The sequence below is a fragment of the Gastrolobium bilobum genome, unplaced genomic scaffold (assembly GCF_033153095.1).
Source record: "Gastrolobium bilobum isolate Gb01-03AN ecotype WA unplaced genomic scaffold, APGP_CSIRO_Gbil_v1 utg7653, whole genome shotgun sequence".
Classification (NCBI taxonomy): Eukaryota; Viridiplantae; Streptophyta; class Magnoliopsida; order Fabales; family Fabaceae; genus Gastrolobium; species Gastrolobium bilobum.
In genome coordinates, this window is record NW_026897564.1 from 12339 (window position 1) to 39785 (window position 27447).

Below are 27447 nucleotides of genomic sequence, written 5' to 3' on the forward strand. Positions count from 1 at the left end.
AGGATGAAATTCAACGGTAGAGAACCTCAGTCAGTTTATGGAATCTATAAAATCTAGTATGATTGCCCCGTCCAAAAAGCTGCTTTAATTTATTTATTGTTTTGGTTAAGTTAATGGTTTTGGCAGGAATGGACCCATGTTTTATTGGAGCAGGTGAAGTAATCCTAGTATGGGATGCTCATATCGGCTAGGAAAAGATTGAGTATTGATGCTTTTGTTAGATGGCTATGTACTCTTGAAAAACCTTTTGTATTATGAGTGTACGTTTATATTTATCTTTTCTATGTCCAGGAATGCTATTGCCATATAATTTTTTTAAGAGTAAATATCATTTTTCGTCCTTAAGAAAAAATAAGAGATCTATTTTAATCTCTTAAAAAAATAATCGACTTGTGGTCTTTCAGAAATTTAAAAGAAATTTAAAAAAAACTTATGTTAGTTCCTCAAAAGAATTAACATGGGTCTATTTTGAATTTGATCACGAATCAATTTTTTCCCTTAGGGATTACATTGGGTCCCGTGTAATTTTTTAGGACAAAAAAGAGTATTATTTTAGGACAAAAAAGAGTACTTTTTTTTTAAATATAACTAAAGTTTTGATCAAATTTAAGAGTAGTTGTGAAACGAAATAAAGTATTAAAGATATGAGCATGCTTTGTTTATGGAAATATTTTTTATTTTTTATTTTCTGCTTTCATTTATAATCATAAAAATGTTCATTGTTTTTATTTTATTTCTTGTTTCTAAAAATTTATACAGAAAATTGTAAAAAATGTCATTTTATTGTATTATTATTTCCACTAAAAAAGTTTAAAAATAAAAAATCAAGTGAAATTTTTATAATAATAAATAAAAAGCAATCGTATTTTGTGATTTTTTTACTTTATGTCTGGTATAATATTTTTAATCTTGTGAAACATAATGTAAAGAATCACCAAATATATATTGAAACATGTTTATTTTATTGAAAATGACATAAAATTGCATCATTTAAAATGAAAAAAAATACTAAGCAAGAACAAAAAAATTTAAGTTTTTTTTTTTTTGGAGTAAATATCCTTTTTGGTCCTCAGCAAATCTCACGATGCCCGCTTTAGTCCCTAGCAAATAAAAAGGTCAATCGTGGTCTCTAAGAAATTCAAAATGGATCCATTTTAGTCCTTGTGAGGGATTAATATAGGTCTTTTTTAAATTTGTGAAGGACCATGATTTCAACTAAATGGGGTCCATTTTGAATTTCTAAGGGATCACGATGGCTTTTTTATTTGCTAAGGACTAAAGAGGGCATCATGAAATTTGTTGAGGATCAAAAAAGTATTTTTTTTTTTTTTTTTAATGTCATGTGTCGTTTTCATTGAAATAATGCAGTCCTTTAGGAGATGAGAGTAGATAATTCTTTGTTGTTTTTTTTTAACTATGGGCTGAACTGGGGTTAAAGTTAAGAAGCTGCGAGTTTAAACTGATACTCGTATGTTCTGATTTTGACCATAGTTATGGTGCTCTGATTGTTTTGCCAGATATATGGTCAGTCCACAATTGTTCAGCATTTTCTGTAGAACATAATTTAATCGTCAAGCATTATCAGAATGTAGATAGATATATGTACGTTCAATGGTTGATTAAATAAAATTTCATGAGGACACATCATCTATTCTATCATTGATGTCAGCAATTGCATAAGATTTATTTACTTTGAGCGAAAACAAGAAGGTTCAATGCAAGTTGAAGTTGGGTTGCAAATTGTACATGTCCAAAATGGTTTGAGGAAAGTATAGTTGCAGTTGAAACTTGCTTTTCAGTTTGTGTTCTCTCACGGACTCACGGGAGTTACTCGCCTAACGATGACAAGATCTAACATTATTTTTTATTACGACGGCCAAAAAATTACTTGTAAATAATTTTTTGAATAAAAAATTAATTGGGCAATGAAAGGTTGTCCCGTTTTATGAATTGAGTTAAGTTGTTTGTCCTGGCTCCTTAGATAAATTATTCGTACCTTTGATTCAGAAAATGACAGAGAAAAAGAGTTGGAGCATTTTACGTGTGGCCTGTCGTCGTCAAATTGAATTATGGCACCTTAGACAAACATTATCATCTTTGTCTAGCTGACTAGCTATATAATCTTTTGTATATTCACAAATATATATATATATATATACAAAACGGATGGCCTGTCTTCGTCAAATTGAATTGTGGCACCTCCTAATCCTATCACAAGCATTGTGGACTGTGGTCATCATCTTTGTCTCACTATATACATATAAACTTTTGTATTTGCTCTTCCTCGAAGCAATGGAAACAAAAGTAGTTGAAGACATTGTGATTGTGGGTGCTGGTATTGCTGGCCTTACTACATCCTTAGGATTTCACAGGTAATTCTTCAATTCTCTGTTAAATACTGTGTGTAGTATTTTTCCTTGATTATGATTATTAATGTAAGGATAAAAGAAGTATCATTTTGAATGACACAAGCTTGTGTCATTTTAGATGTTTTACACAAAGTACGACCGGTTGTACTTTGTGTAAAACTGAAGAGTTGTTTTTTTTTTTCTCTCCTCAGTCACATCGTTGATGTGTAAAGTGGAAAAAAAAATAACTTTTCAGAATTATACAGAGTACCACCGCTCGTAATCTGTGTAAATCACTGAAAGGACACAACTTGTATCCTTTTGAACGACACACACTAAACCCTTAATGTAAATTAAGCTATTATTTGATAGTGATATATACTTGCTGGCAGGTTGGGTATCCAAAGTTTGGTATTAGAATCTGCAGATACTTTGAGGGGCACTGGCTTTGCATTCTCACAATGGAAAAATGCTTGGAAGGCCTTGGATGCTGTTGGTGTTGGAGACATTCTTCGCCAGCAACATGTACAGCTTCTTGGGTAAGTATTTCTTATCAATTTATTTATATGTCACTCTCGCCCGCTTCAGTCACTTCACACTGTGAGTGATGTGGTCTTTTGAACTCCTATATCATAATTAATTCAAGAACGAAATAGGTTAAGTTTCCACTTAATAATTTCTTTGATGAAAGAATTTAAAGCTGCGTTAGATGTTAGAGTCCATGTTAATATCATATACACTAATATTGTAAGAATATGATATTTAATCTTACTTTTCTTTAGTTAGAAAGAGATTCATCTCTTTTTCAAAGGCTTGGATTAGATTTTAGTAAAGATGTTTTCGATAGAATTCATAATGAAAAAACATTTTGAGAGAGTCATTAAGATGCCAATCCAAAGAGTAAATAATTAAGTCCAGTGTGTTTAGTCATGTTTAACACTTAAAAAAAAAAAAATAGAACAGATGAAAAATATACTAAACGGAGTAAGAGTAAGTGGAACACCATCTCTAATTAATTTATAGAATATGTCATATTTCTTATTTTATTTCGTAAAATATTTTACGCAATATTAAAAATATTAGATTAAAAATAGTCTAAGAATTAATTTCTTCACACGATAACTCATGGTCATGTAACAAATACACCCACAAAGAATATGTCATTAAGATGCAAAAAAACTACAACTAAAATCAGTGGCTCGTAGGCTTAAAGTAATCAGCACTATATAAAGTGAGGGATTTTCATACTCCTACATTAATAATTGCACATAAAAAGATGATAGGAGCATAAATCTTTTAAAAGTCGTCTACGTCTACATATCTAAGTAAACATATAGAGGCGCAAATCTGCTTCAGTGTGATCCTCTTAGATTAGAATTAACATCTCCACACAAATAAATCCAGTCTATGTATACTAATATGGAAATGTTATAGATAAAAAACGCTCAAAATTACTAAGAATATTTTTCACCTATGGTGCTAAAGCGTGTTGACTCTGCAACTTTAAATCGTGTTTAACTCTTTTTGTCTTATGTGAGCCACTTGTCATGTGATTATAGGCTAATGTAGGTCAATTCTAACTAAAGTAAGGCTAATTAAAAGTGATCAAATTGCAACTTTTTTTTAAATTTTTTTGCCTAAATGCCACGCAAATAATATTTTTTACCAGATTGTCGTACGTTCAAATATTTTTTCTATTAATGTACCAAATTCGCTAATAGTGTTAGCAAATTTAGTGGTCAAAACAGTCAATCTTTTTCTTGCGAAAGTGTGTCATGTATTACGAAATCACATGCTATTAAATTTGCTACTACCGGTAGCAAATTTGGTATGCTAATGGGAATGTGCTACGTGGCCAAACCAAATTCACTACCGGTCATAGCGAGTTTGGACGCGTATCAGTCTGATAAAAAATACTATTCGCATAGTATTTAAGAAAATGTGACATTTAAGTCACTGCTCCTAATAATTACGAAAGCAAATATTATTGGACATGAAATGAATTTATTTTCAAAAAGCACACTTAATATCATAATTAATGCTAATACACAATGTGCACACGAAACACGAAGTGTGTGATACAGGAAGAAAAAAAGCATGAAACTAAATAACTCCAATTGGTGTGCAGGAATGTGACTACTTCTTTGATCACGGGGCAACAAACATCAAATACGTCTTTCATGGATAAAGAAAAGAAGTAGGTACTCTGTATATGGATAATGTTCACCCTATATGCCTTAGCTCCTATTTTTTCTTGCCGTACATGATATACTTCAGTAGTGGGTTACTTTCAGCGTGTAGAGGCCACTAAAATTGTTGTTATGATGGGTGTTTTTATGTGATGCAGTGGAGTTGGTGAAGTTCGTTGTGTAAGAAGGCGGTTAATGTTGGAAGCCCTTGCCAATGAGCTTCCAAGTGGCACCATCAGGTTCTCGTCCAAGGTGGTTTCTATTGAGGAATCTGGCTTCTCTAAGATACTCCATCTCGCTGATGGTACAACCATCAAAACCAAGGTAAACAATATGTGTGACATGACATATGAAATAACCGAAGACACTTTTACCCTTTCATGGAATGAAGTTCATTTATAAGAAGAAAACAACTTCTATTATGAATCAATATATATATCAGTAAAACCTTAAATGATACAAGGATGTTTGCAACTGAAAAGGTATTGATTGGGTGTGATGGAGTACACTCCCGGGTGGCAAAGTGGCTAGGCTTCAAGGAGCCCTCTCTTACAGGGAGATGTGCAATCAGGGGTAGTGCAGAATTGAATATCAACCACGGGCTTGAGCCCAAGTTCATGCAGTTCTTTGGCAAAGGTTTTCGATTTGGTGCTATTCCTTGTGATGAGAAGACCGTTTACTGGTTTTTCACTTGGACTCCCACCACCCAAGGTGAATTCAATTTTTATTTATTTATTTATTTTTGGTGCTAATATATGCTTTGCAAGCTAGTGTTATGCATTGTGATCATATTTGCCTATGACATTATCATATGCTTAAAATTGTCACATTTACTAGTCCCCTTGGCTTCTTGTTACAGACAAAGAGCTAGGAGAGGACCCTGCTAGACTGAAACAATTTGTGTTAAACAAGCTTGAGAAGATGCAAAGTGATGTTAGGTCCTTCGTAGAAAAAACTGAACTAGATAGTTTCCTATCAGCTCCATTGAGATATAGACATCCCTGGGAGATCATGTTTGGAAATATTAGTAAAGGCAATGTTTGTGTTGCTGGAGATGCTTTTCACCCCATGACTCCTGATCTTGGCCAGGGTGGATGTAGTGCTTTGGAAGATGGGGTTGTTTTAGCCAGGTGCCTGGCTGAGGCCTTCTCCAAAAAGCCAATGAAACATATGAAAGAGAAGGAAGAAGAAGAAAAAGAAGAGGACCAATACAAGAGGATTGAGGAAGCCTTGAAAAAATATGCAAACGAGAGAAGGTGGAGAGGCATTGATCTTGTGGGTACAGCTTATATTATGGGTTCTATTCAGCAGAGTGATTCAAAATTTGTAACCTTTTTGAGGGACAAGGTTTTGGCTGCATTCCTAGCCGGTATCCTGTTGAAGAAGTCAGATTTCGATTGTGGAAAACTAAATAACTCTTATTAGAGACGTAATTCTGCTTAGTCCTTTATTGTTGCATTTCTTCTTTCCTTGTCAATGACGGGCTTGAATAAGAATAAAGTTTGTTTGATTCTCTTTATAAACTTATAGATTTAGATAAGACTTTGGTTAAATAAAATTTGGGTTTGATGTTTCGCTGTAGGAAATAATTGTATCTTGTATACATACTTAAAAAGTGTATGAGTTCCATAAAATTATGTTTCATATGTCTATAGGAGATAAAGTTATTTCCTTAAACATGAGAAACACTAACCCCATAAAATTTATTTGCTTTTTTGCTTAAAAATATGTTTAATATTTATTCAAAATTCTTGAAAATATGTGTGAAAACATAACATAAAATAAATAAGGAATACTAGTTTATTCCTATATATTGCATGACATTGACACGAGACACAAGATACACGACACAACACGCCGACACGTTAATTCTAAAATTTCGACATGTTACGACACATTTTGATATTAAATAATATTTTTAAAACATATAATATAGTTTACATTTAATACATTATAATAAGTCATTTTACTAATCAAATATTGAAATTCCATAACATAAATATAAAGCAAAAATAATTTTTCGTGTCAAATTACATAACAGAAAATATTTGATTTATAAATTAATTTTTCATGTTTAGTTAAAAAGATAAAATAAAATAAAATTTGGATTAAAAAAAAAATATGTGTCAGAAAACATTGACCTCGTGTGGGACGCGTGTTGGAACATGTCGGAACGTGTCGGTATATGACACCTATTTTTTACCCAAAAAAATCGTGTATGTGCTTCCTTGGTTTATTCAACTAAAACAAAATACGAAGTACAATTTTCTAATAAATAAAACTGAAAAATATATATAAATTTGTAGCCCAGAAAAATTACACAAGAAAAATGAAAAAAAAAACCATGAGTTAATAACAAAATACGTCTGCCAATATGCGTCTCTAACATTCTCATCATACCTACTTTGATGAGTTAATAACATTGGAGATAGTTATTAAAGTTCATACTTGTTTTAAACAATGTTTTAAAACTCAGTTCGAACAGGGACAATCTGGTTGGCCGGTCCGAATTACACATTAGATTAGATATACGTTCAAATCATTTTGGCCCAGTTACAATCGGATTCGACCGGCCAGTTTTGTAAAAATCACGGACCCGCTGGGTCGTTAGAACCACTCGCTTAATGAAAGACAAGCAACGTAAGTTGGCATAAGTTGGTCCGAAAGGTTTATAAATTGAGTTTTTTTTTTCTTTCTATTTCCTGGGATGCTCATATCTGCTAGGAAAAGATTGAGTATTGATGCCTTATTGCCTTTGTTAGATGGGTATGTACTCTTGGAAATACTTTTGTATTATGAGAGTACGTTTATATTTTATCATATAATATTGTAATGTAATTTGATAGTACACCTTTTTTATGTCAATGAATGTTATACAATTAAAAAAAAAAAACAACTAAATTTTGATCAAATACAAGAGTAGTTATCAAATGAATTAAAGTAATAAAAACGAAGGCATGTTTTGCTTTATTTTCTGCTTCCATTAATAGTCATAGTAGAAGTGTTACATTGTTTATATTTTGTTTCTTGTTTATAAAAGTCCGTGCAGAAAATTGTAAAAATGCCATTTTATTGTTTTAATATTTCCTATACAATTTTTTATGAGCGTTATTTTATGCCACTTGTCGTTTTCATTGAAATAATGCATGCCCTTCTAGAGGATGAGAGTACATAATTTTTTTTTACTCTAGGCTGAGCTGAGGTCAGAATTGGGGTTAAAGTTACCCAGCCGCCAGTTTGAACTGACTCTAGTATGTTCATATTTTATACAGAAATAAATTGTGTGTAGGTTCAATGGTTGATTAAAGAAAATTCCATGAGGACGCATCTTCTACTCTACTCTATCATTGATGTCAGCAATTGTAGAAGATTTATTTACTTTAAGCGAAAACAAGAAGATACAATGCAAGTTGAAGCTGGTGGTAAATTGTACATGTCCAAAATGGATTGCCACAAGTATAGTTGCAGTTCAAACTTAGCTTTCCAGTTTGTGTTCTGAACAGTAATGGAGTTAGATCTAGAATGACAGAGAAAAAAAGTAGGAGCATTTTACCTATGGCCTGTCCTCGCCAAATTGAATTATGGCACCTCACTGACGTTATCATCTTTGTCTAACCATAAACTTTTGTATGTTCACCAGTCACCAATATTTACAAAAATGAATTAATCAGGATTAATAATGATTAATTAAATGAGAGGTCAAATTAAAATGAATTAAATTATTTTTGGGAAACAGGATAATAAAATTTTTGGAGTAAAGATAGGAGTAGTCAAAATTGTCTGAGATTTAAAAATAAATTTGGGAATATTACCACAAAAATATTATAAGCCAATATGATAAATTTGAAAGCGAGTTAATGAGTGAGATAGATAAGTTTATACACATGGGAATAGTAAAACTCACTTAAAATATACTAAAACACACCCACACTCCTCATTCTCTCTTCTCTTCCGTCGAAGTGCTCTCCTCCACAACCGATGAAGAGCTTATTCCCCCTCTTCTCCATATAGCTCCATCTTATCCTCATGAAACAAGAGAGAACACTCACAAATTTCATCTCCATCTCACCACTCATCTTTCTCCACTTGAGAGTTGTGTTTGAGAGAAAGAGAAACCCACCTCCACCTTGTGAGACCATCTTTGGATTTGTCAAGGACTGGTGTGAAAGAGGGAGTGTTAAAGCTAGGAAACCCTTCTTTCTTGGTTGTTGAAGCTCTCAAGGTAATTATCATGACCCCCTTTGTTGAATCTCATGAAAATGACATGAGTTAGGTTATGAAAATTAGGGATTTCATGATTTATGAGTTGGGGTATGAACCCATGTGTAGAAAAGCATGCTAGGTTGTTGAGAGAGTTGTATTTGAGTGTTAAATGATCACCCATTTCATGTTGACTATTGTTCTGCAAACTAACGCAAAATATCAGGATATGCATATCCGGATATGCCCACAAGGAATATCCGGATATTGCCATATTTTCGGGAAAAAAATATGTTTTCCCATGTAGAAATGTTCTAGTACTGAAAAGAGGGCTTAACGAGGCCAATTAGAGTCCCCTACTATAGGTTAAGTATCCACTTAAATATCCGTTGCTTGAAAAATCCTTAAGTGTTATAAACAGGAAAAAGATAATGTTAAATTGAATGTGGTAGACTAGTATATGTACTTATTGTCTTTAAATCTTTAAATCTTGGATACAAGAAGTATATTGAAGGATATTGCTTCAAAAGGTAAACTTTCGGTCCTTGGGGTTAATTTAACCCATGTTTGTTCCACCAGACTCCGAGGGAGGATGAATTACATACATGGTATATTTTTGAAAATTGAGTTATGATATAATGCATTCATATGTATGTGTGTTCTGTGCCACACAAGATGGTGCTTCCTTATGTGAGGCATAAAATAATGTTTCCTTATGCTTAATATGAGACAATGTTTCCTCATACTTGGTAGTTGCAAGATGGTGTTTCCTTGCGTAATGCATACATTGTTCTCTAGCTAATAGAATTTATTATTGCACACATGCAAGATATATATATATGATGATGCCTAATATTCGTTTTTATTGTGATTATGCCTGAAGTGAACTTAAGGGTGGAGGAACCCTCCAAAGACCCATAGTTTACTGAAATGATTATCTCGCCCCGCGTTATGGCGATTACATTTTAGGTGCAAAGACTCATGATGTTGGTGCATCACACGGAAGGAGGCCGAGAGAGGGATATTATATCACATGAGATTTTAGACTGACTTTTGATATATATATATATATATATATATATATATATATATATATATATATATATATATATAGGAGAAAACATTTCTACAGCTACTTTAGATAAGGTTGTCTACAACTACTCCTTTTTAACTAAGTATTACCGGTCATACATTAAAATTGCATTTTCTCTCTCCGTCACGTCAGCCGACAGTGTCTGAGGAAAGAGAAAAAAAGAACAATTTTATTGTTATAACTAAGTATGACCGGTCATACTTAGTTAAAAAGAAATAGCTGTAGATAACCTTATCTAAAGTGGCTGTAGAAATACTTTTCCCTTATATATATATATATATATATATATGACATGTTATTATTTTGGAGAGCATATAAGACATCTATGTCATTTTGGATAGTTTATGCATGTTTGTTAGTGCCATATGTATATGCCTATGTTACTTATTTTATTACATCTTTTTTGGGTTAATTGATATAATGATGTGAGTTGTAACATCCCGTTCTAGAATCGGTTTGTTAACATTATGTATGACATTAAAAGCAGTTACAATCACAATAATTGAATTAAAATACGGATAAACTTTTTTTTTTGCGTTAATAAACGTTTATATTTAAAATCAATTTCACTTGCCTCAATCCTAGCAATACAAGGGACACAATTAACCACTCAATCAATCAATGGTTTGGAATGGAAGAAATCTCACCAAACCAAGCATTATTTCTTTTTGAAAATTTTAAACTATGCCCAAATGACTATCTAAGCTCATTTCTACCGATTATTCATCATTCTAAGAAATTTTTCCAAAGAATCACTCTCTACACTACCCCACCATTCAAGCATTTTCTCAAAGAAAACCCTAACATACCCAATCTCATAAAACTTAATGAAAGTGGAATTTCTTACCACGGATAATCTTAGAATCACCTAGGGAGTGGATTCCAAGCCTTGAATCAACCAATGAGCCACTCCAAGCTTCCTTCTCCATGTTAGGGCGCCACTTTCCTCTCATATTTTCTCACTACACACTTGATTTCAAGAGAATCTAAGTTATGAGTTGTGTTTGGCTTGAGATTCTATGCAATTTTGGTTCAAGAACCAAGGGATTTGGTTGAGAAATGAGGGGGTTGTGAAATGGAGCTCTTCTCCGATGGTTTCTTTCTCTCGTCCTTTTTCTTGCTCCACGAAGAAGAAGAAGCAAATGACGGGAAAATGTCATGTTTTACCACTTAACATAGGGTAGGTTACTTTAACTGGGTAAAAGCTTATTTATCTAGTTACCTCAACTCTCCTTCAAACTTTATCCATTGGTTTGAGATATTTTTCCAGTAATATTTTTAGCTTTATTTTTACATTCCGGGTAATTTTTTTACACACATTTTTACCTCAAAAGTCTCACTAACTGCACTTTTTGACCCAAAAGTGGCCTCAATTTTTTTTGTTTAAGTCTTTTACTTAATTCAACCCAATAATGCATGATTAATTATTTAATCATTTAATTTCCTAAATACTTAGGTTAGGAATATTATTAAGTAACACTATTGGTATTATTTTGAGACATGATATGTATATGATAGCCTATGCAATGGATTGCTAGATAATATATTTTATGCATGTATAACTTGTATGTACCCGCATGACATGATAACTTGGGTAGCAAGAAATGTACGAAATATGTGATATGAATCGTGTCAACAAAAGATATGACATCGGGTAATAATGAAACTAATTATGGGAAGTGCAATACATAAAGTAAAGAAAAAATTTAATCACGATTTGAATTAGAATTATTAGTGTATTATCAAGTAAGCTCCACGTTTACTTGTTTAAACTTGCTATGCTTAATATTATATATATGTTAATATACCGAGTGCATACGAGGTGTTATAGGGAGAAAGATTTTGGATTGAGACATGATAGTTGATCCAGCTTAATCCATTGTTGTAATTCCCTGCAATAGGTTTCCTTTGGTATGCCTAACAAACTCACTTGATATGATTGGGCTAACTTAATCCATTAATAATGTTGCATCGCCATGGGTTCCCTTCATGGTTGTTAAACTCGCGCGTTTACTCGTGAAATCGGACGAGTTTACGCTTCAGCAATAGTGTTACGAGTCACGTTCTTCAATTACTCGCTTTTGGTCCTCAAATGGCAGAAACATCGAGTTTCTTGACAAACTCGTATAATCGTACGAGTTAAACGTTTTCATCAGAAAAAAAACCCATTACCCGAATATTTGACCCGGAAAGGAGTGAGTATAAATGGGTTTTTTAGCTAAAAAAAAACTTAGATCCTGAGCCACCATCGTGGGAGAGAAACTCGCGACTGACGAAGACCTTCAAGCCACCGTCTTCTCCGCGTGAGTGAAGCTTCTCCGCTTGCTTCGTCGTCTTGCTGAGTGAAGCTTCTCCGCGTTCTTCGAGCAACCGTCTTCTGCTTAGCCGTCGTGCTTCAAGCCACCGTCATCGGTCGTCCCTCACCACCGGTTAGTGCTCTCTGGTCTGCGTCTGCCTCTGTCTGGATCTCTTCTTTGTTTCATTTTTTTTTGTGTCGTCGCCTCTGCCTCATCTCATCTCTTCTACCGTCTTTGTTTTACTTTTTTTTTTTATAAATCATTTTTATAAAACAAAATCATTTTATTTTATTTTATAAAACAAAATCATTTTATTTTATTTTATAAAACAAAATCGGTTTATTTTATTTATAAAACAAAATCATTTTATTTATTTTATAAAACAAAATCAGTTTATTTTGTTTTATAAAACAAAATAAGTTTATTTTATTTTATTTTATAAAACAAAATCAGTTTATTTTATTTTATAAAACAAAATCAGTTTTTTTATTTTATAAAACAAAACCAGTTTATTTTATTTTATAAAACAAAATCAGTTTTTTTATTTTATTTGATAAACCGTAAAGTAAACTAAACCAAATCAGATTTGTTTTTTTTTTTTTTGAGTATCCAAACCAAATCAGATTTATTTGAAAAAACAAATTAAATTTTTTTTCACTTGAATTGCCTCTGTTTGATTTTGTATTCAAAGGAAAAAATAAAATTAGTTGTATTAAAATTAGTCTAAGTTAATTTCACTTGAATTGTGGCAAGTTTTTTTTGTCCTCTTAATTTTTGCTTGACGCTGGTCCAATTAAATCGTGGTTAATTTTTATTATTTGTTGTGAATTTGAATGTTGTATATTTTTAGAAAATGTCTTCAAGTGGTGTTAATAGTACTACTGCATGTGAAAGTGGAGGAACAACAACTTCTAAAAAAATTCATAAGAATGCTCTTGGAAGTAAGAATGATGTTGCATGTAGTTATGGATTTGTAGTGGATGGAAATGCAAAAAAAATTAAATGCAAGTTTTGTACAAGGGTACTAACTGGAGGAGTTTATAGACTGAAACATCATTTGGTTGGGACTAAAAGAGATGTGATAGCTTGCCCATCTGTTCCTGATGGTGTGAAGAAACAAATGTGGGATATTGTGTTCTTGTTGCAAAATAAGAAATCAAGTAGTCAGTCTCAAAATGAATGTGAAATACTTGGAGAAAAAAGAAAAGGGGAAGAAGATGAAAGCTCTCAATCTCAATCTCAAGTTCCAAATATTTTCAAGAGAAAAGGAGTGAGTACTCAAACCACCATCAATTGTTTATTTAAGAAGGATTTGAGAGAGTCGGCATGTTAAAAAATTGCTAAATTTTTTTATGCCAATGCTATACCATTTAATGTTGTGAAGAGTGATGAATTTCAAGAGATGTTTGATGATGTTATAGGACATGGTCATGGATTTAAACCTCCATCTTACCATGAAATCAGAGAAAAATATTTGAAGCAACATGTGCAGTTGACAATGACTAATATGGAGAAACATAAAGTTTTTTGGAAGAAAACAGGTTGCACAATAATGACTGATGGTTGGACTGATCAAAGGAGGAGGACATTAATCAACTTCTTGGTCAATAGCCCCAAAGGAACAGTTTTTTTGAAGTCTATTGATGCCTCTCATATATCAAAAACAACTGAAGTCATTGTTGCTATGCTTTAAGAAATTATTAAAGAGGTGGGAGAAGAAAATGTTATTCAAGTTGTGTTTGACAATGCTGCCAATTACAAAGCTGCTGGAAGATTGTTGATGGAAAAAAGATTACATTTGTATTGGACACCTTGTGCCGCTCACTGCATTGATTTGATGTTGGAAGATCTTGAGGGCATACCAATGCATAAAGATACCATTGCAAAAGGGAGAAAAATTACTACTTATATATATTCAAGGACTTCCTTAATTTGTTTATTACAACATTTTACAAAAGGAAAGGATTTAGTGAGGCCAGACATGACTCGCTTTGCCACATCATATCTGACCTTGGGTTGCCTAGGTGAAAACAAGGGACCATTGCAAAGAATGTTCACTTCAGAGAAATGGCAGTCTAGCCAGTGTGCAAAATCAAAGGATGGGAAATATATTGAGGATGTGGTTATAGACAAGAAGTTTTGGAAGAACCTTGTCAATTGCTTGAGGGGTGCTTTTCCGTTAATCAAAGTGCTTCGTATGGTTGATTATGATGAAAAACCAGCCATGTGATACATTTATGAAGCAATGGATAAAGCAAAAGAAACTATTCGAAGCGATCTTAGAGGCGTCGAAAGCAGGTAATTATGAATTTAAAGCAAAAGAACCTTGTAATTTGTAGCCTTTGTTTTAAAACTAACTCAATTTGTTCCCACCTTAGATATATGCCTCTGTGGACAATCATTGATAGTAGATGAGATCGACAACTCCATAGACCTTTGCATGCTGCAGGCTATTACCTTAATCCTCAACTTCATTATGGTCCTGATTTTAAAGCTGATTTTGAAGTTATGCATGGACTATATCAGTGTTTGGATAGGATGACAACGAGTATTGAAGAAAGAAATCACAGTGATAAGCAAATTGAAATTTTCAAGCTGCAAGAAGATTTTTTTGGTAGTTCAATAGCTCAAGAAGGCTTGAAATTAAAGACTCCAGCACAATGGTGGGAATCTTATGGATTTCAGCATCCAGAGTTACAAAGATTTGCCATTCGTATATTAAGCTTGACATGCAGTTCGTCTGGGTGTGAGCGTAACTGGAGTGCTTTTGAGATGGTAAATGATTTGTTTTTTATAGTTAAAATTTAAAATCACTACCTATTACTTGCTAATTGCTATATATTCATTGGGTTTGTATTTGTTTAGGTCCATACCAAGAAAAGAAATCACCTGAAACAGAAGAAAATGAATGATCTTGTATATGTGATGGCCAATTTTAAATTGGCCAAGAAGAGGGAACACAAAAAAAGTGTTGGGCAAGAGCATGAATTTTATAGCATAGATGATCTTTCATCTGATGATGAATGGATTGTGGAAAATGAGGGAAGTCCATCCAACATTGAAGATATAGATGATTTGGATATTCCTGAATTTATCTTAGATGCTACAGATGAAGATGCTTTGATGATACCTGAAGATGATGGTGGTTCTGAACTTGGTGGGGAAGGTGGAGAAGACATCATGCAACATTGTTTTGGTGATGAAGATGATGATGAAGGAAATAATGAAGATGGTGATGAAGATGATGGGACGGAGGATGATTATGACATTCCATCATTCCATTGAGATTTGATTGATATATTGTTTTGGATTTGAATGTTGTGTGCTATGACTTTATGTGTTTGAGACATTATGTGATTATGACTATTGTATGACATTATTCTGCTGGTTGGTTGAATTAAATTTGCTTATTATATTACTTTATATGCATATAAATATATATAAATATAATTTGTATCTTGTGTTACGAGTCCACGATCCGTGTTACGATTTTACGATTTACGATTTTGGTTCACCTTTCCGAGTTTGCATAGAATCTCGAGTTTGACAACCATGGTTCCCTTCCACCCGCCTGACATGCGGAATATTGAAAGGTTATTTCATTTTGTGAATTGAGCTATTTGTATCTTTGAGAAAGAAAATAACAGAGAAAAAGAGTTAGAGCATTTTACATATGGCCTGTCGTCATCAAATCGAATTATGGATCTTTGACGTTATCATTTTACGTGTGGCCTGTCGTCATCAAATTGAATTATGGCATCTGTCGTCCTCAAATTGAATTGCGGCACCTCCTATGATAAGCAATATTGTGGACTCTGGTCATCATCTTTGTCTCACTATATATATAAACTTTTGTGTGCGCTCTTCCCCGAAGCACTACAATTACCTAACGCTTCTGGCCATTAGATCAATAAAACTAGAAGGATTGATAGCCTTTCCACAGGAGACAACTCATTCATAAAGGCAATGGAAACAAATATTGTGATTGTTGGTGCTGGAATTGCTGGCCTTACTACATCCTTAGGACTTCACAGGTGCCTCTTCATCTCTCTTTATACATGGAGAAAGATTCATTTATAATATTTTTTACAAATTATATTAAGTATAACCGATTATACATTTTTGATTGAAGTATGACCGATCATATTTGTAAATTTTTTTTATAAATATAACTTCTATATATATATAATATTATTTATGGGAAAAGGATGTGTCATTTTAAATGACACATCTTGTATCATTTCACTCTCACAAAGAAATGTGGATCCCATACTTTTATTTTTTTATCTTTATTATTTTTTCAATAGATCTCATTTCTTTGTGAATATGAAATGACACAAGATCTGTCATTTAAAAGAAGATACTTTTTTCCCATTATTTATCCATATGATTTTTAATGTAAATTAGGCAAGCATTTGATAGTGATATATTTTTGCTGGCAGGTTGGGTATCCAAAGTTTGGTATTAGAATCTGCAGATACTTTGAGAGGCACTGGATTTGCATTCTCACAATGGAAAAATGCTTGGATGGCCTTGGATACTCTTGGTGTTGGAGACATCCTTCGCCACCAACATGTCCAGCTTTGTGGGTAAGTAATTCTTTATCAATTTATTTATATGTCACTCTCGCCCGCTTCAGTCACTTTCACACTATGAGTGATGTGGTTCTTTGAACTGCTATCATAATTAATTCAAGAACCAAATGTTCTAAGTTTCAATTTAATAATTGCTTTGTTTGCAAATGGGTTTCTGATTTTCACCAAATCCATGTGTCTTCATTCTTTATATATTCTTAATTAATCAGAACATGAAAATAAAATAAAAATGAGAACTAAACTAAATGGAGTAAGAGTAAGAATAAAAGCGTGAAACTAAACAACTCCAGTTGGTGTGCAGGAGTGTGACTACTTCTTTGATTACGGGGCAACAAACATCAAGTACGTCTTTCATTGATAAAGGAAAGAAGTAAGTACTCTGTATATATATGGATAATGTTCACCCTATGTGTCTGAGCTTATATTGTTTCTTGCCGTACATTATATACTTCAGTGGGTTACTTTCAATGTGTAGAGGCCAAGGTACTCAAATATGATCTGAATTTGTTGCTATGATGGGTGTTTTTATGTGATGCAGTGGAGTTGGTGAAGTTCGTTGCGTAAGAAGGCGGTTAATGTTGGAAGCCCTTGCCAATGAGCTTCCAAGTGGCACCATCAGGTTCTCGTCCAAGGTGGTTTCTATTGAGGAATCTGGCTTCTCTAAGATACTTCATCTTGCTGATGGTACAACCATCAAAACCAAGGTAAACAATACATGAGACATGACTTATGAAATAACCAAAGATAATTTTACCCCTTCATGGAATGAAGTTCATTTATATGAAGAAAACAGCTTCTGTTATGAATCAATATATATATATCAGTAAAAACTTAACTGATACAAGGATGTTTGCAACTGAAAAGGTATTGATTGGGTGTGATGGAGTACACTCCCGGGTGGCAAAGTGGCTAGGCTTCAAGGAGCTCTCTCCTACAGGGAGATGTGCAATCAGGGGCAGTGCAGAATTGAACACCAACAACGGGCTTGAGCCCATTTTCAGGCAGTTCTTTGGCAAAGGTTTGCGATTTGGTGCTATTCCTTGTGATGAGAAGACCGTTTACTGGTTTTTCACTTGGACTCCCACCAACCAAGGTGAATTCAATTTTCATTTATTTATTTTTGGTGCTAATATATGCTTGCAAGCTCGTGTTATGCATTGTGATCATATTAGCCTATGACATTTAACATATATGCTTACCATTGTCACATTTACTAGTCCCCTTGGCTTCTTCTTGCAGAAAAAGAGCTAGGAGAGGACCCTGCTAAACTGAAACAATTTGTGTTAAACAAGCTTGAGAAGATGCAAAGTGATGATGGGTCCTTCGTAGAAAAAACTGAACTAGATAGTTTCTTATTAGCTCCATTGAGATATAGACATCCCTGGGAGATCATGTTTGGAAATATTAGTAAAGGCAATGTTTGTGTTGCTGGAGATGCTTTCCATCCCATGACTCCTGATCTTGGCCAGGGTGGATGTAGTGCTTTGGAAGATGGGGTTGTTTTAGCCAGGTGCCTGGCTGAGGCCTTCTCCAAAAAGCCAGTGAAACATATGAAAGAGAAGGAAGAAGAAGAAAAAGAAGAGGACCAATACAAGAGGATTGAGGAAGCCTTAAAGAAATATGCAAAGGAGAGAAAGTGGAGAGGCATTGATCTTATTACTACAGCTTATATTATGGGTTCTATTCAGCAGAGTGATTCAAAATTTGTTACCTTTTTGAGGGACAAAGTTTTCGCTGCATTCCTAGCAGGTATCCTGTGGAAGAAGTCAGATTTCGATTGTGGAAAACTAAATAGCTCTTAGAGACTTAATTATCTTGTAAAATGCTTAGTCCTTTAATTGTTGCCTTTCATCTTGCCTTGTCAAAGCTTGAATAAGAATAAAGTTTGTTTGATTCTCTTTATAAACTTAAGAGATTTAGATAAGACTTTGTTTAAATAAAATTTCCTTCCTTTTTTGCTTCAAAATATGTTTAATGTTTATTCAAAATCCTTTAAAATATGTGTGAAAACTTAAACATAAAATAGATAAGGAATACTAGTTTATTCAAATATAAATATAATCAACTAAAATAAAATAAGAAGTAAATATTTCTAATAAATAAGACTACAAAATATGTATAGTTTTGTAGCACATCAAATTTACACTAGAGAAATGAAAAAAGAATAACCATGAACATTTATTTACATGTTTTTACGTCTGCGTGTCTGCGTCGCTAACATTCTCATGATACGTATTTTGATGAGTTAATCAACTTGAGGAGATTGTTAATAAGGTTCATACTTGTTTTTAATACACAACTGGCAGAGCTCTATATGAGTATTTTAAAAAATACCCATGCGATTTATTATTTTATCAGTTCACCATAAAGAAGTTGACCCTTGATTGATGATGAACTCTTTATGAGATTCTTTGAGAGACCTTAGTTTTATATGTTAATAATTCAGTTGCATATGCATAGCTTATGACATAGTGATACAACAGGATAAGGACAAGGACAAATCCAGTCTTTTATTTATTTAAATAATTAAAAAAATAGTAGGCTGTTTTTTTATTATTAAATCTGACATTTTTCATTAAGACGGCAAAAAAAAACTTGTAAATTATTTTTTAAAATTAAAAACATAGTGGAATGGAATACCAAAAAAAAAAAAAAACAAACATAGTGGAATGAGATTGTCATATGTGTTACCTCTAATCACACATGAGCTATTTATTTATTTATTTTAAGTACAGGAAGCTATTTTTCGATATTAATGAAAATATATCGAACTCAAATTCCAATTTGTGAGTTGAGCTATTTCTCTCTCTGCTTAGGTAAAGTATTTGTACCTTTGAGAAAGAAAATGAAAATAGTAAAAAAAAGGAAAAGGTTAGTGCATTTTAGGAAGATATACGTATGGCCTGTCTTCATCAAATTGAATTATGGCACCTCCTATAATACGAATTGTGGACTGTGGCCATCATGTTTGTTTCTATATAAACTTTTGTTTGTGCTCTACCGTAAAGGCGTGAAGCACTTACCTAAATCTTGATACCTTTGGTATTAATAATCATATAGGCTAGGAAAAGATAGAGTATTGATACCTTTGGTAGGGAAATTTTTAATACAGTCGAAGATCGACACCTGGACCAAAATTTTTATTTTCTCTCTCTTTCTCTCATCTACACCCCACCAAAAAAAATATGCCGGGAGCACAAAAAAATCACTCCTTTGGAACATGGGTATGTTCGTCTGGAAAAACTTCTGTATTATAAGTGTACGTTTATATTTATTTTTTCTACGTCTAGTAGGGCTGAGCAAAAAATATATTTTATTTACCCTGTTTTTTATTTGACCTTGATTTGATTCATAAATACTTATTTTTTTTGAACTGGTTTAAATACTAACCCACTTTTATTTGGGTCAGTTTTGAACTTGACTTGTTTTAATAATGACACATTGACCCAAAACTTGACTCATACTCATTATGTGAAAAAAAGAAAAAGAAAACCACAATTACATTAAAAGAAAGTTTTAACGTAAAACAATTACGTAAATTTTTGACGAAAATTTTTTTTATCAACATTTTTCGCAAAAAATTTTGTCGAAAAATATTTTCATTAAAATTTGTGACTAAACATTTCTGTAAAAAAATTTGACAGAAAAATTTTTCTGTCAAATTTTTTTACGGAATCTAAATTTCGTCAAAATATTTCACAAAAAAACATATTCATCAAAAATTTCGACGAAACACATTTCCATAGAAATTTTTTGTCGGAAAAAAATTTCATCAAAATTATTTACAGAATTCAAATTTCGGCGAAAGTTTTCGACGGAAACATTTTCGTTAAAATTTGTGGCAAAAAAAAATTTTCGTCAAAATTTTTAGCGAAACACATTTTTATTGAAAATTTTCGACTAAATATTTTTGTCAAGTTTTTTCATAAAAAATATTTCCATCAAAATTTTCAACGGAACAAATTGCTGTCAAAAAATTTCGTAACCATTTTTGACAAAAAATATTTTGATAAAAAATTTTGATTGTAAAAATATTCTGTCAAAAATTCTTTAGAGAATCTAAATTTCGTCGAAAGTTTCGAATGAAATATTTTCCTCAAAACAATTTCCGTCAAAATTTTCGTGAGAACACATTCCCATCGAAATTTTGAACAAAAAATATACCGTCAAAATTTTTAACTGAATTCTTTTTTCGTTTAAAACATTTGATGGAGGAAATCATTTTCGTCAAAATTTTTGACGGAAACTAAATTTCGACAGAAAATTTATTTTTGTAAAATTTTTTATTAAAGAAAAAATTCCGTCGCTTTTCGACAAAAAATATTTCGACGAAAAAATAATTTTGTGACAAAATTTTTGTCGTTTGCAACGTAGAAATTTCGACAAAATTTTGTGACGAAACCAAGTCAAAAACGGGTCAAGTCAGATTTGACTTACTTTAGAAACCAAGTCAGACCCACTTCAGAAACCAAGTCAGGTCTGATCCGACCCGGTTCTGAACTAGTTCAAAAAATCCAAACCAAGTCAAACCTGACTTGGATTAAATTAAAGCGGGTCGGGTCAAAATACTTGACCTATAAAAATCAAGTTGGGTCGAGTTGGCACAAAAATCTGACCTGACCTGACCTATGCACAACCCTAATGTCCAGTAATGCTATTGCGATATAACATTTTTAAAAATATGACTAAAGTTTTGATTAAATTCAAGAGTAGTTATCAAATGAAATAAATTAATAAAAATGTTTATGGAAATATTTATTATTTTTTATTTTATGCTTTCATTAATAATCATAAAAATGTTCATTGTTTTTATTTTATTTCTTGTTTCTAAATTTGTACAGAAAATTATAAAAAATGTCATTTCATTGTGTTATTATTTCCAATAAAAAATTAAAAATGAAAAATAAAGTGAAATTTTAATATTAAAAAGTAAAAATCAATCGTAGTTTATATTATTTTAAGTGAAATAACTATATTTTAAGTAAAAATCAATCGTATTTTATTGTATTATTATTTCCAATAAAAAAAACAAAAACTTCAAAAATCTCCTACAAGTTTTCTCAAAATCACTTAACCCCCTCCCCGAAATTTTTAATCATTTACCCCCTTACTTAAATTTTTTTATCACTTACCCCCTAATTTGATTTTTCATCCAAAATTTTGTTAACAGAGTTAATTTTTTTTTAAAATACCAAAATTACCCTTAAGAGAAAAAAGAAAAACATAATTTCTTCACCAACGCAATTTTAGAAGAACTCACGGAATGTTTTCTTTAAGGTAACCTTGTTAGAATTAGTAATTTTTAAAATTATTTCCTACAAATTCCATTGCTATTAAATACCGCACTCACAATTGTTGATGTCGTTGTTCAAATAAAATGATTAAAGAGGCATCATCTCAGCATGTTTAGATCTTATCTTTTCCGTTATAAGCTTTTCTGCTATTATATGACCAACAAATCTGACTTTAGTCAAATTCCCAATCTGAATCTAGGTTTATATTCGAATTCCAGGAACCCACAAGCAATACAACTTCCCAAATCGTATTTCATGTATAAAATTAAAAACTTAATAAAGCCGGTATGCCGAATTCTTTTAAGTCATTATACATGGTCTAAAAATTTCAACGAGTTGATTACAAAGAAATCAACATGATACTCAATAAAATCGTCCACTAATAATTCCCTAAGATGTAAATCATTCACAATATCAAATATTATCAAAATGAAAAAAACTTGCCACTGCTTAAAAGTAATAGTTTTAAGGAAAAACTTCAAAAAAAACTCCTATAAGTTTTTTCAAAATCACTTAACCCCCTTCTCGAAATTTTTAATCATTTTATTTGAATACCGACACCAACAATTATGAGTGCGGTGTTTAATAGCAATGGAATTTGTAGGAAATAATTTTAATTAATTACTAATTCTAACAAGGCTACCTTAAAGAAAACATTCCGTGAGTTCGTCTAAAATTGCATTGGTGAAGAAATTATGTTTTTCTTTTTTCTATTAAGGTTAATTTTGGTATTTTTTTAAAAAAATTAACTCTGTTAACAAAATTCTGGATGAAAAATCAAATTAGGGGGGTAAGTGATAAAAAAAATTTAAGTAGGGGGATAAATGATTAAAAATTTTGGGGAGGGGGTTAAGTGATTTTGAGGAAATTTGTAGGGGTTTTTTTTGAAGTTTTCCTTAAAAAAAATTAAAAATAAAAAAGTGAAATTTTAATATTAAAAAGTAAAAATAAATCGTATTTTATGTTATTTTAAGTGAAATAACTATATTTGGTGATTTTTTTACTTTATATCTTGTGCAATATTTTTTTCTTTCTCTCGTCTCTTAATCTTCTGAAGCAGATAATATAAAAAATTATCAAATTTATAATGAAATATGCTTATTTAATTAAAAAGGACACAAAATTATATTTTTTCAAAATGAAGAAAATACTAAGTAAGAATAAATTTTTTAAATGTCATGTGTCATTTTCATTGAAATAATGCAGTCCTTTTAGGTGATGAGAGTACATAATTTTGTTGTTGTTTTTTTCAACTCTTGGCTGAACTCAGGTCAGAATTACGGTTAAAGTTACGAAGCTGCCAGTTTAATCTGACTCTCGTATTTTCTGATTTTGACCATAGTTATGCTGCTCTGATTGTTCTCCCAGTTATGGAGTTCACAATTGTTCAGCATTCTCTGTAGAACATAATTTAATCGTTAAGCATTCTCGGAAAGTAGATAGATAAATAAACTGTGTGTAGGTTCAATGGTTGATTAAAGAAAATTTCATGAGGACGCATCTTCTATTCTATCATGGATGTCAGCAATTGCATAAGATTTATTTACTTTAAGCGAAAACAAGAAGATTCAACACAAGTTGAAGTTGGTTGCAAATTGTACATGTCCAAAATGGATTGCCACAAGTATAGTTGCAGTTCAAACTTAGCTCTCCAGTTTGTGATATGAGCAGTAATGGAGTTAGAATGACAGAGAAGAAGAGTTAGAGCATTTTACGTATGGCTTGTCGTCACCAAATTGAATTATGGCACCTTATTGATGTTATCAGCTTTTTCTAACTGTATAAACTTTTGTAGATTCACCGGTCACCAATATATACAAAAATGAATTAATCAGGATTAATAAGGACTAATTAGATGAGAGATCAAATTAAAATGAATAAAATCATTTTTGGAAAAAAGTGTGAATAGTGAAAATTTTGGAGTAAAATTACGAGTAAACAAACTTGTCCGGAACTTAAAAATAAATTAGAGAATATTACCACAAAAATATTATGAGCTAGTACGACAAGTTTGAAAGAGAGTTCATAAGTGGGATAAGTAAGTTTATACCCATGAGAATAGTAAAACTCACTTAAAATAGACTAAAACACACTCACACTACTCATTCTCTCTTTTCTCTCGTCAAAGTGCTCTCCTCCACAACCGATGAAGGGCTTATTCTTCCTCTTCTCCATATAGCTCTATCTTATCCTCATGAAACAAGAGAGAACACTCACAAATTTCATCTCCATCTCACCCACTCATCTTTCCCCACTTGAGAGAAAGAGAAACCCACCTTGTGAGACCATTTTTGGATTTGTCAAGAACTGGTGTGAAAGAGGGAGCGTTAAAGCTAGGAAACCCTTCTTTCTTGGTTGTTGAAGCTCTCAAGTTAATTATCATGACCCTCTTTGTTGAATTTCATGAAAATGACATGAGTTAGGTTATGGAAATTAGGGATTTCATGATTTATGAGTTGAGGTATGAACCCATGTGTAGAAAAGCATGCTAGGTTGTTGAGAGAGTTGTATTTGACACCCATTTCATGTTGGCTGTTGTTCTGTAAACTAACGCAAAATATCCGGATATCTAGATATCGATATCCGAATATGCGTATCTGGATATTGCGTTATTTTCGGAAAAAATGACATTTCCCTATGTAGAAACATTTTAGTACTGAAAAGAGGGCTTAATGAGGCCGATTAGATTCACCTAACTATGGTTTAAGTCTCCATTTAATTATATGTTGCTTATGGTTGTTGGAAAAAGCCTTAAGTGTTATAAACGGGTAAAAGATAATGTTAAATTGAATGTGGTAGATTAGTATATGTACAGATTGTCTTCAAACCTTTGAAATAGGTTGTGATATTGAGAGAGTTTATGGTTGTGAGTTACTACAAACATCATGATGTGCTTGTTTGTTGGATTCATGTAGTTATTTTAATTTACATAGTATGGATTTGTTTGTTGGATCTGATTAAATATATGTTGTTTAGTTTGAGCATTTTGCTTTTGAAAATGACTTAAATGCATATTGTATTAGTTTTGTTATGATTAATGATTCTGTTCGGACGTTGAAATCATGATTTTTGGTGTAGCAACATGATTTGAGTACTTTGTAAAGTTGATTCATGGTTCTGCTTGAAAGTTAAAAATTAACAGGCTAACAGGCCAAGCCAGGTCATTTGTTTTTTTATAAACGGGCCAAACCAGGCTAACAGTTAGACTCATACTAGGCTTGGGTCAAGCCAAATTGAAATTTTTGATGTAGGCTTGGGCTTTTCGGGGCAAAGTTTGGCCCAGCCCAGCCTACTTTCACCCCTAGTTGTGACCCCTTGATACAAGAAGTATATTGGAGGGTATTGCTTCAAAAAGTAAACTTTCGATCCTTGGGGTTAATCCCTTATTTGTTCCACCAGACTCCGAACGAGGACAATTTATATACCTGGTATGTTTTTGGAAATTGAGTTATGATATAATGTATTCATATGTATGTGTGTTTGTGTGCCACACAAGATGGTGCTTCCTTGTGTGAGGCATAAGATGATGTTTCCTTATGCTCAGTATGAGACAATGTTTCCTCATACTTGGTAGTTGCAAGATAATGTTTCCATGCGTAATGCATACATTGTTCTTTGGCCAATAGAATTTATTATTGCACACATGCTCAATATATATATATATATATATATATATATATATATATATATATATATATATATATATATATATGATAATGGCTTATATTTTTTTTTAATGTTGTGATTATGCTTGAAGTGAACTTAGGGGTGTAGGAACCTTCCAAGGACTCCTAGTTTACTGAGATGATTATCTCATCTCGCATCATGGCGATTACCTTTCAGGTGCAAAGACTCAAGATGTTGGTGCATCACACGGAAGGAGGCTGAGAGAGGGATATTATATGACATGAGATTTTAGACTATCTTTTAATTTATATATATATATATATATATATATATATATATATATATATATATATATATGACATATTATTATTTTGGAGAGTATATGGGATGTTTATATCATTTTGGATAACTACAAGAAAATTGGTTTTTAGAGGCGGTTAAATTGGCATTTTGAGGCGGTTCAAACCGCCTCTAAATGCTTGGTTTGGCGGTTCATAAACCGCCTCGTTTACCACCGTCGCGAGGCAAAATACGACAGTTTTAAAAAATCGCTGGAATAACCGCCTCTACATGATAATCTGAGGCGGTTTTATAACTGCCTCCACTACCGCCTCCAAAAGATAATCTGAAATAACCGCCTCCAAAAGACAATCTGAGGCGGTTATATTAACTGCCTCCAGATAACGTGTAACCGCCTTTAAATAGTTAAAATTATATAAATTTTAAATTTTAAATATTAAAATTGTTATTTTTAAAAGTTAATATAATTTTTATTTTTAAATTTTATTTTTAATATAATTTTTTTTTAAAAAAATATTTTTAAAAGTTAATATAATTTTTATTAGTTGAATATAAATAACTTATAGAATTTTGTATATGAGTGTGTTAGTGTGGGTTATCTTATATTCTAAGACAAAGCCATTCTTTGGCAACTTTTGACACGTGGCTGCTTCTCCTTCTGACACGTGTTTGCTTTCACACTCCACAATTCAAAAAGTTTCTTTTTTGGGTAATTCAGTGAATAAAAAAATTCAAAAAGAAATTATAATCTGGACTCAAAATTGATGGCCACGATTTGCTGTCCAAAATCAATGGTGCAGATCTGTTCTCATCTTTATTGGACACAGCTCATCTTATTTTCAAATTTTAAAAATTAACACACAACTCATCTTATTTTCAAAATTTAAAAACTGACAACTTAATTAATCTTCACCTACTTTCTCCCTTGGAATGTTAAACGTTTAACAAAACCTACACGCCTTCTCATTTTTTTTAGTGGTTCCTCCAGATTGCTCACATCTTCTTCTTTCTCCTGTTCTTCGTGTTCTTAGCGTTTTTCCCCGCTGCTGTTCGTCATTTTTTTGGCATTCGTCGTTCTTAGTCTTTGTTTTTTCCCACATTTCGTATCATTCGTCGTTTTTTATTTTGTTGCATCTTTTCGTCTTTGTTTTTAATTTTTTTTTTCTCCGTTGCGATTTTGTTGTTGCTGTCGTACTTTTTTTTTAAGTAGCTTAATATCAATTACTATTGAATTTGAATCGATTCGGGTGTGGAGACAAAGATGGGTTCGGTATATTTTTTATCTGATAGTGGATTTTAAGATCTGGGTTATGTTTATATTTGTGTTTCCCTGCGAAAGTTTGGAAATTTTGCAACGTGAGCTAGGTTTTTAGGGTTTTAGATGGTTATTCTGTGATGGGTCCTGGAGAATTTTTCTTTTCTTTTTTTTTGTTTTTTTGTCTTTAAGATATATTCAATGGTTTGTTGATTAGGATTTTGGGTTTTGGTGATGGTTTTGAAGGAT

The 27447-nt window shown here is 32.2% G+C and overlaps 2 protein-coding genes and 1 pseudogene across 2 annotated transcripts; all 3 read left to right on the top strand.

The window, feature by feature from the left end:
- Positions 1 to 2292: 2292 nt before the first annotated feature.
- On the top strand, positions 2293 to 6061 carry LOC133308156 (monooxygenase 2-like). The gene is made up of 6 exons (XM_061508759.1): positions 2293 to 2372; positions 2741 to 2887; positions 4477 to 4545; positions 4696 to 4861; positions 5020 to 5248; positions 5397 to 6061. Exons 1-6 carry the CDS (start codon positions 2293 to 2295, stop codon positions 5960 to 5962), a joined length of 1257 nt encoding a protein of 418 aa, XP_061364743.1. The 3' UTR covers positions 5963 to 6061.
- A 6919-nt stretch (positions 6062 to 12980) lies between these two features.
- Positions 12981 to 15412, top strand: LOC133308130 (uncharacterized; annotated as a pseudogene).
- Positions 15413 to 16022: 610 nt separating this feature from the next.
- LOC133308159 (monooxygenase 2-like) lies at positions 16023 to 18550 on the top strand. Its single transcript, XM_061508764.1, has 6 exons — positions 16023 to 16161; positions 16570 to 16716; positions 17024 to 17092; positions 17261 to 17426; positions 17587 to 17815; positions 17962 to 18550. The coding sequence occupies exons 1-6, from the start codon at positions 16094 to 16096 to the stop codon at positions 18522 to 18524; spliced, it is 1242 nt and encodes a 413-aa protein (XP_061364748.1). The 5' UTR covers positions 16023 to 16093; the 3' UTR covers positions 18525 to 18550.
- The last annotated feature ends 8897 nt before the right edge of the window (positions 18551 to 27447 follow it).

Bases quoted from the DNA above. Each gene is read 5' to 3' on its own strand.
- LOC133308159 (XM_061508764.1), top strand. From the start codon at position 16,094: ATGGAAACAAATATTGTGATTGTTGGTGCTGGAATTGCTGGCCTTACT. The intron at 16,717-17,023 runs GTAAGTAATTCT...GTTGGTGTGCAG, and splicing joins CAACATGTCCAGCTTTGTGG to GAGTGTGACTACTTCTTTGA. The intron at 17,093-17,260 runs GTAAGTACTCTG...TATGTGATGCAG, and splicing joins TTCATTGATAAAGGAAAGAA to TGGAGTTGGTGAAGTTCGTT.
- LOC133308156 (XM_061508759.1), top strand. From the start codon at position 2,293: ATGGAAACAAAAGTAGTTGAAGACATTGTGATTGTGGGTGCTGGTATT. The intron at 2,373-2,740 runs GTAATTCTTCAA...ACTTGCTGGCAG, and splicing joins ACATCCTTAGGATTTCACAG to GTTGGGTATCCAAAGTTTGG. The intron at 2,888-4,476 runs GTAAGTATTTCT...ATTGGTGTGCAG, and splicing joins CAACATGTACAGCTTCTTGG to GAATGTGACTACTTCTTTGA.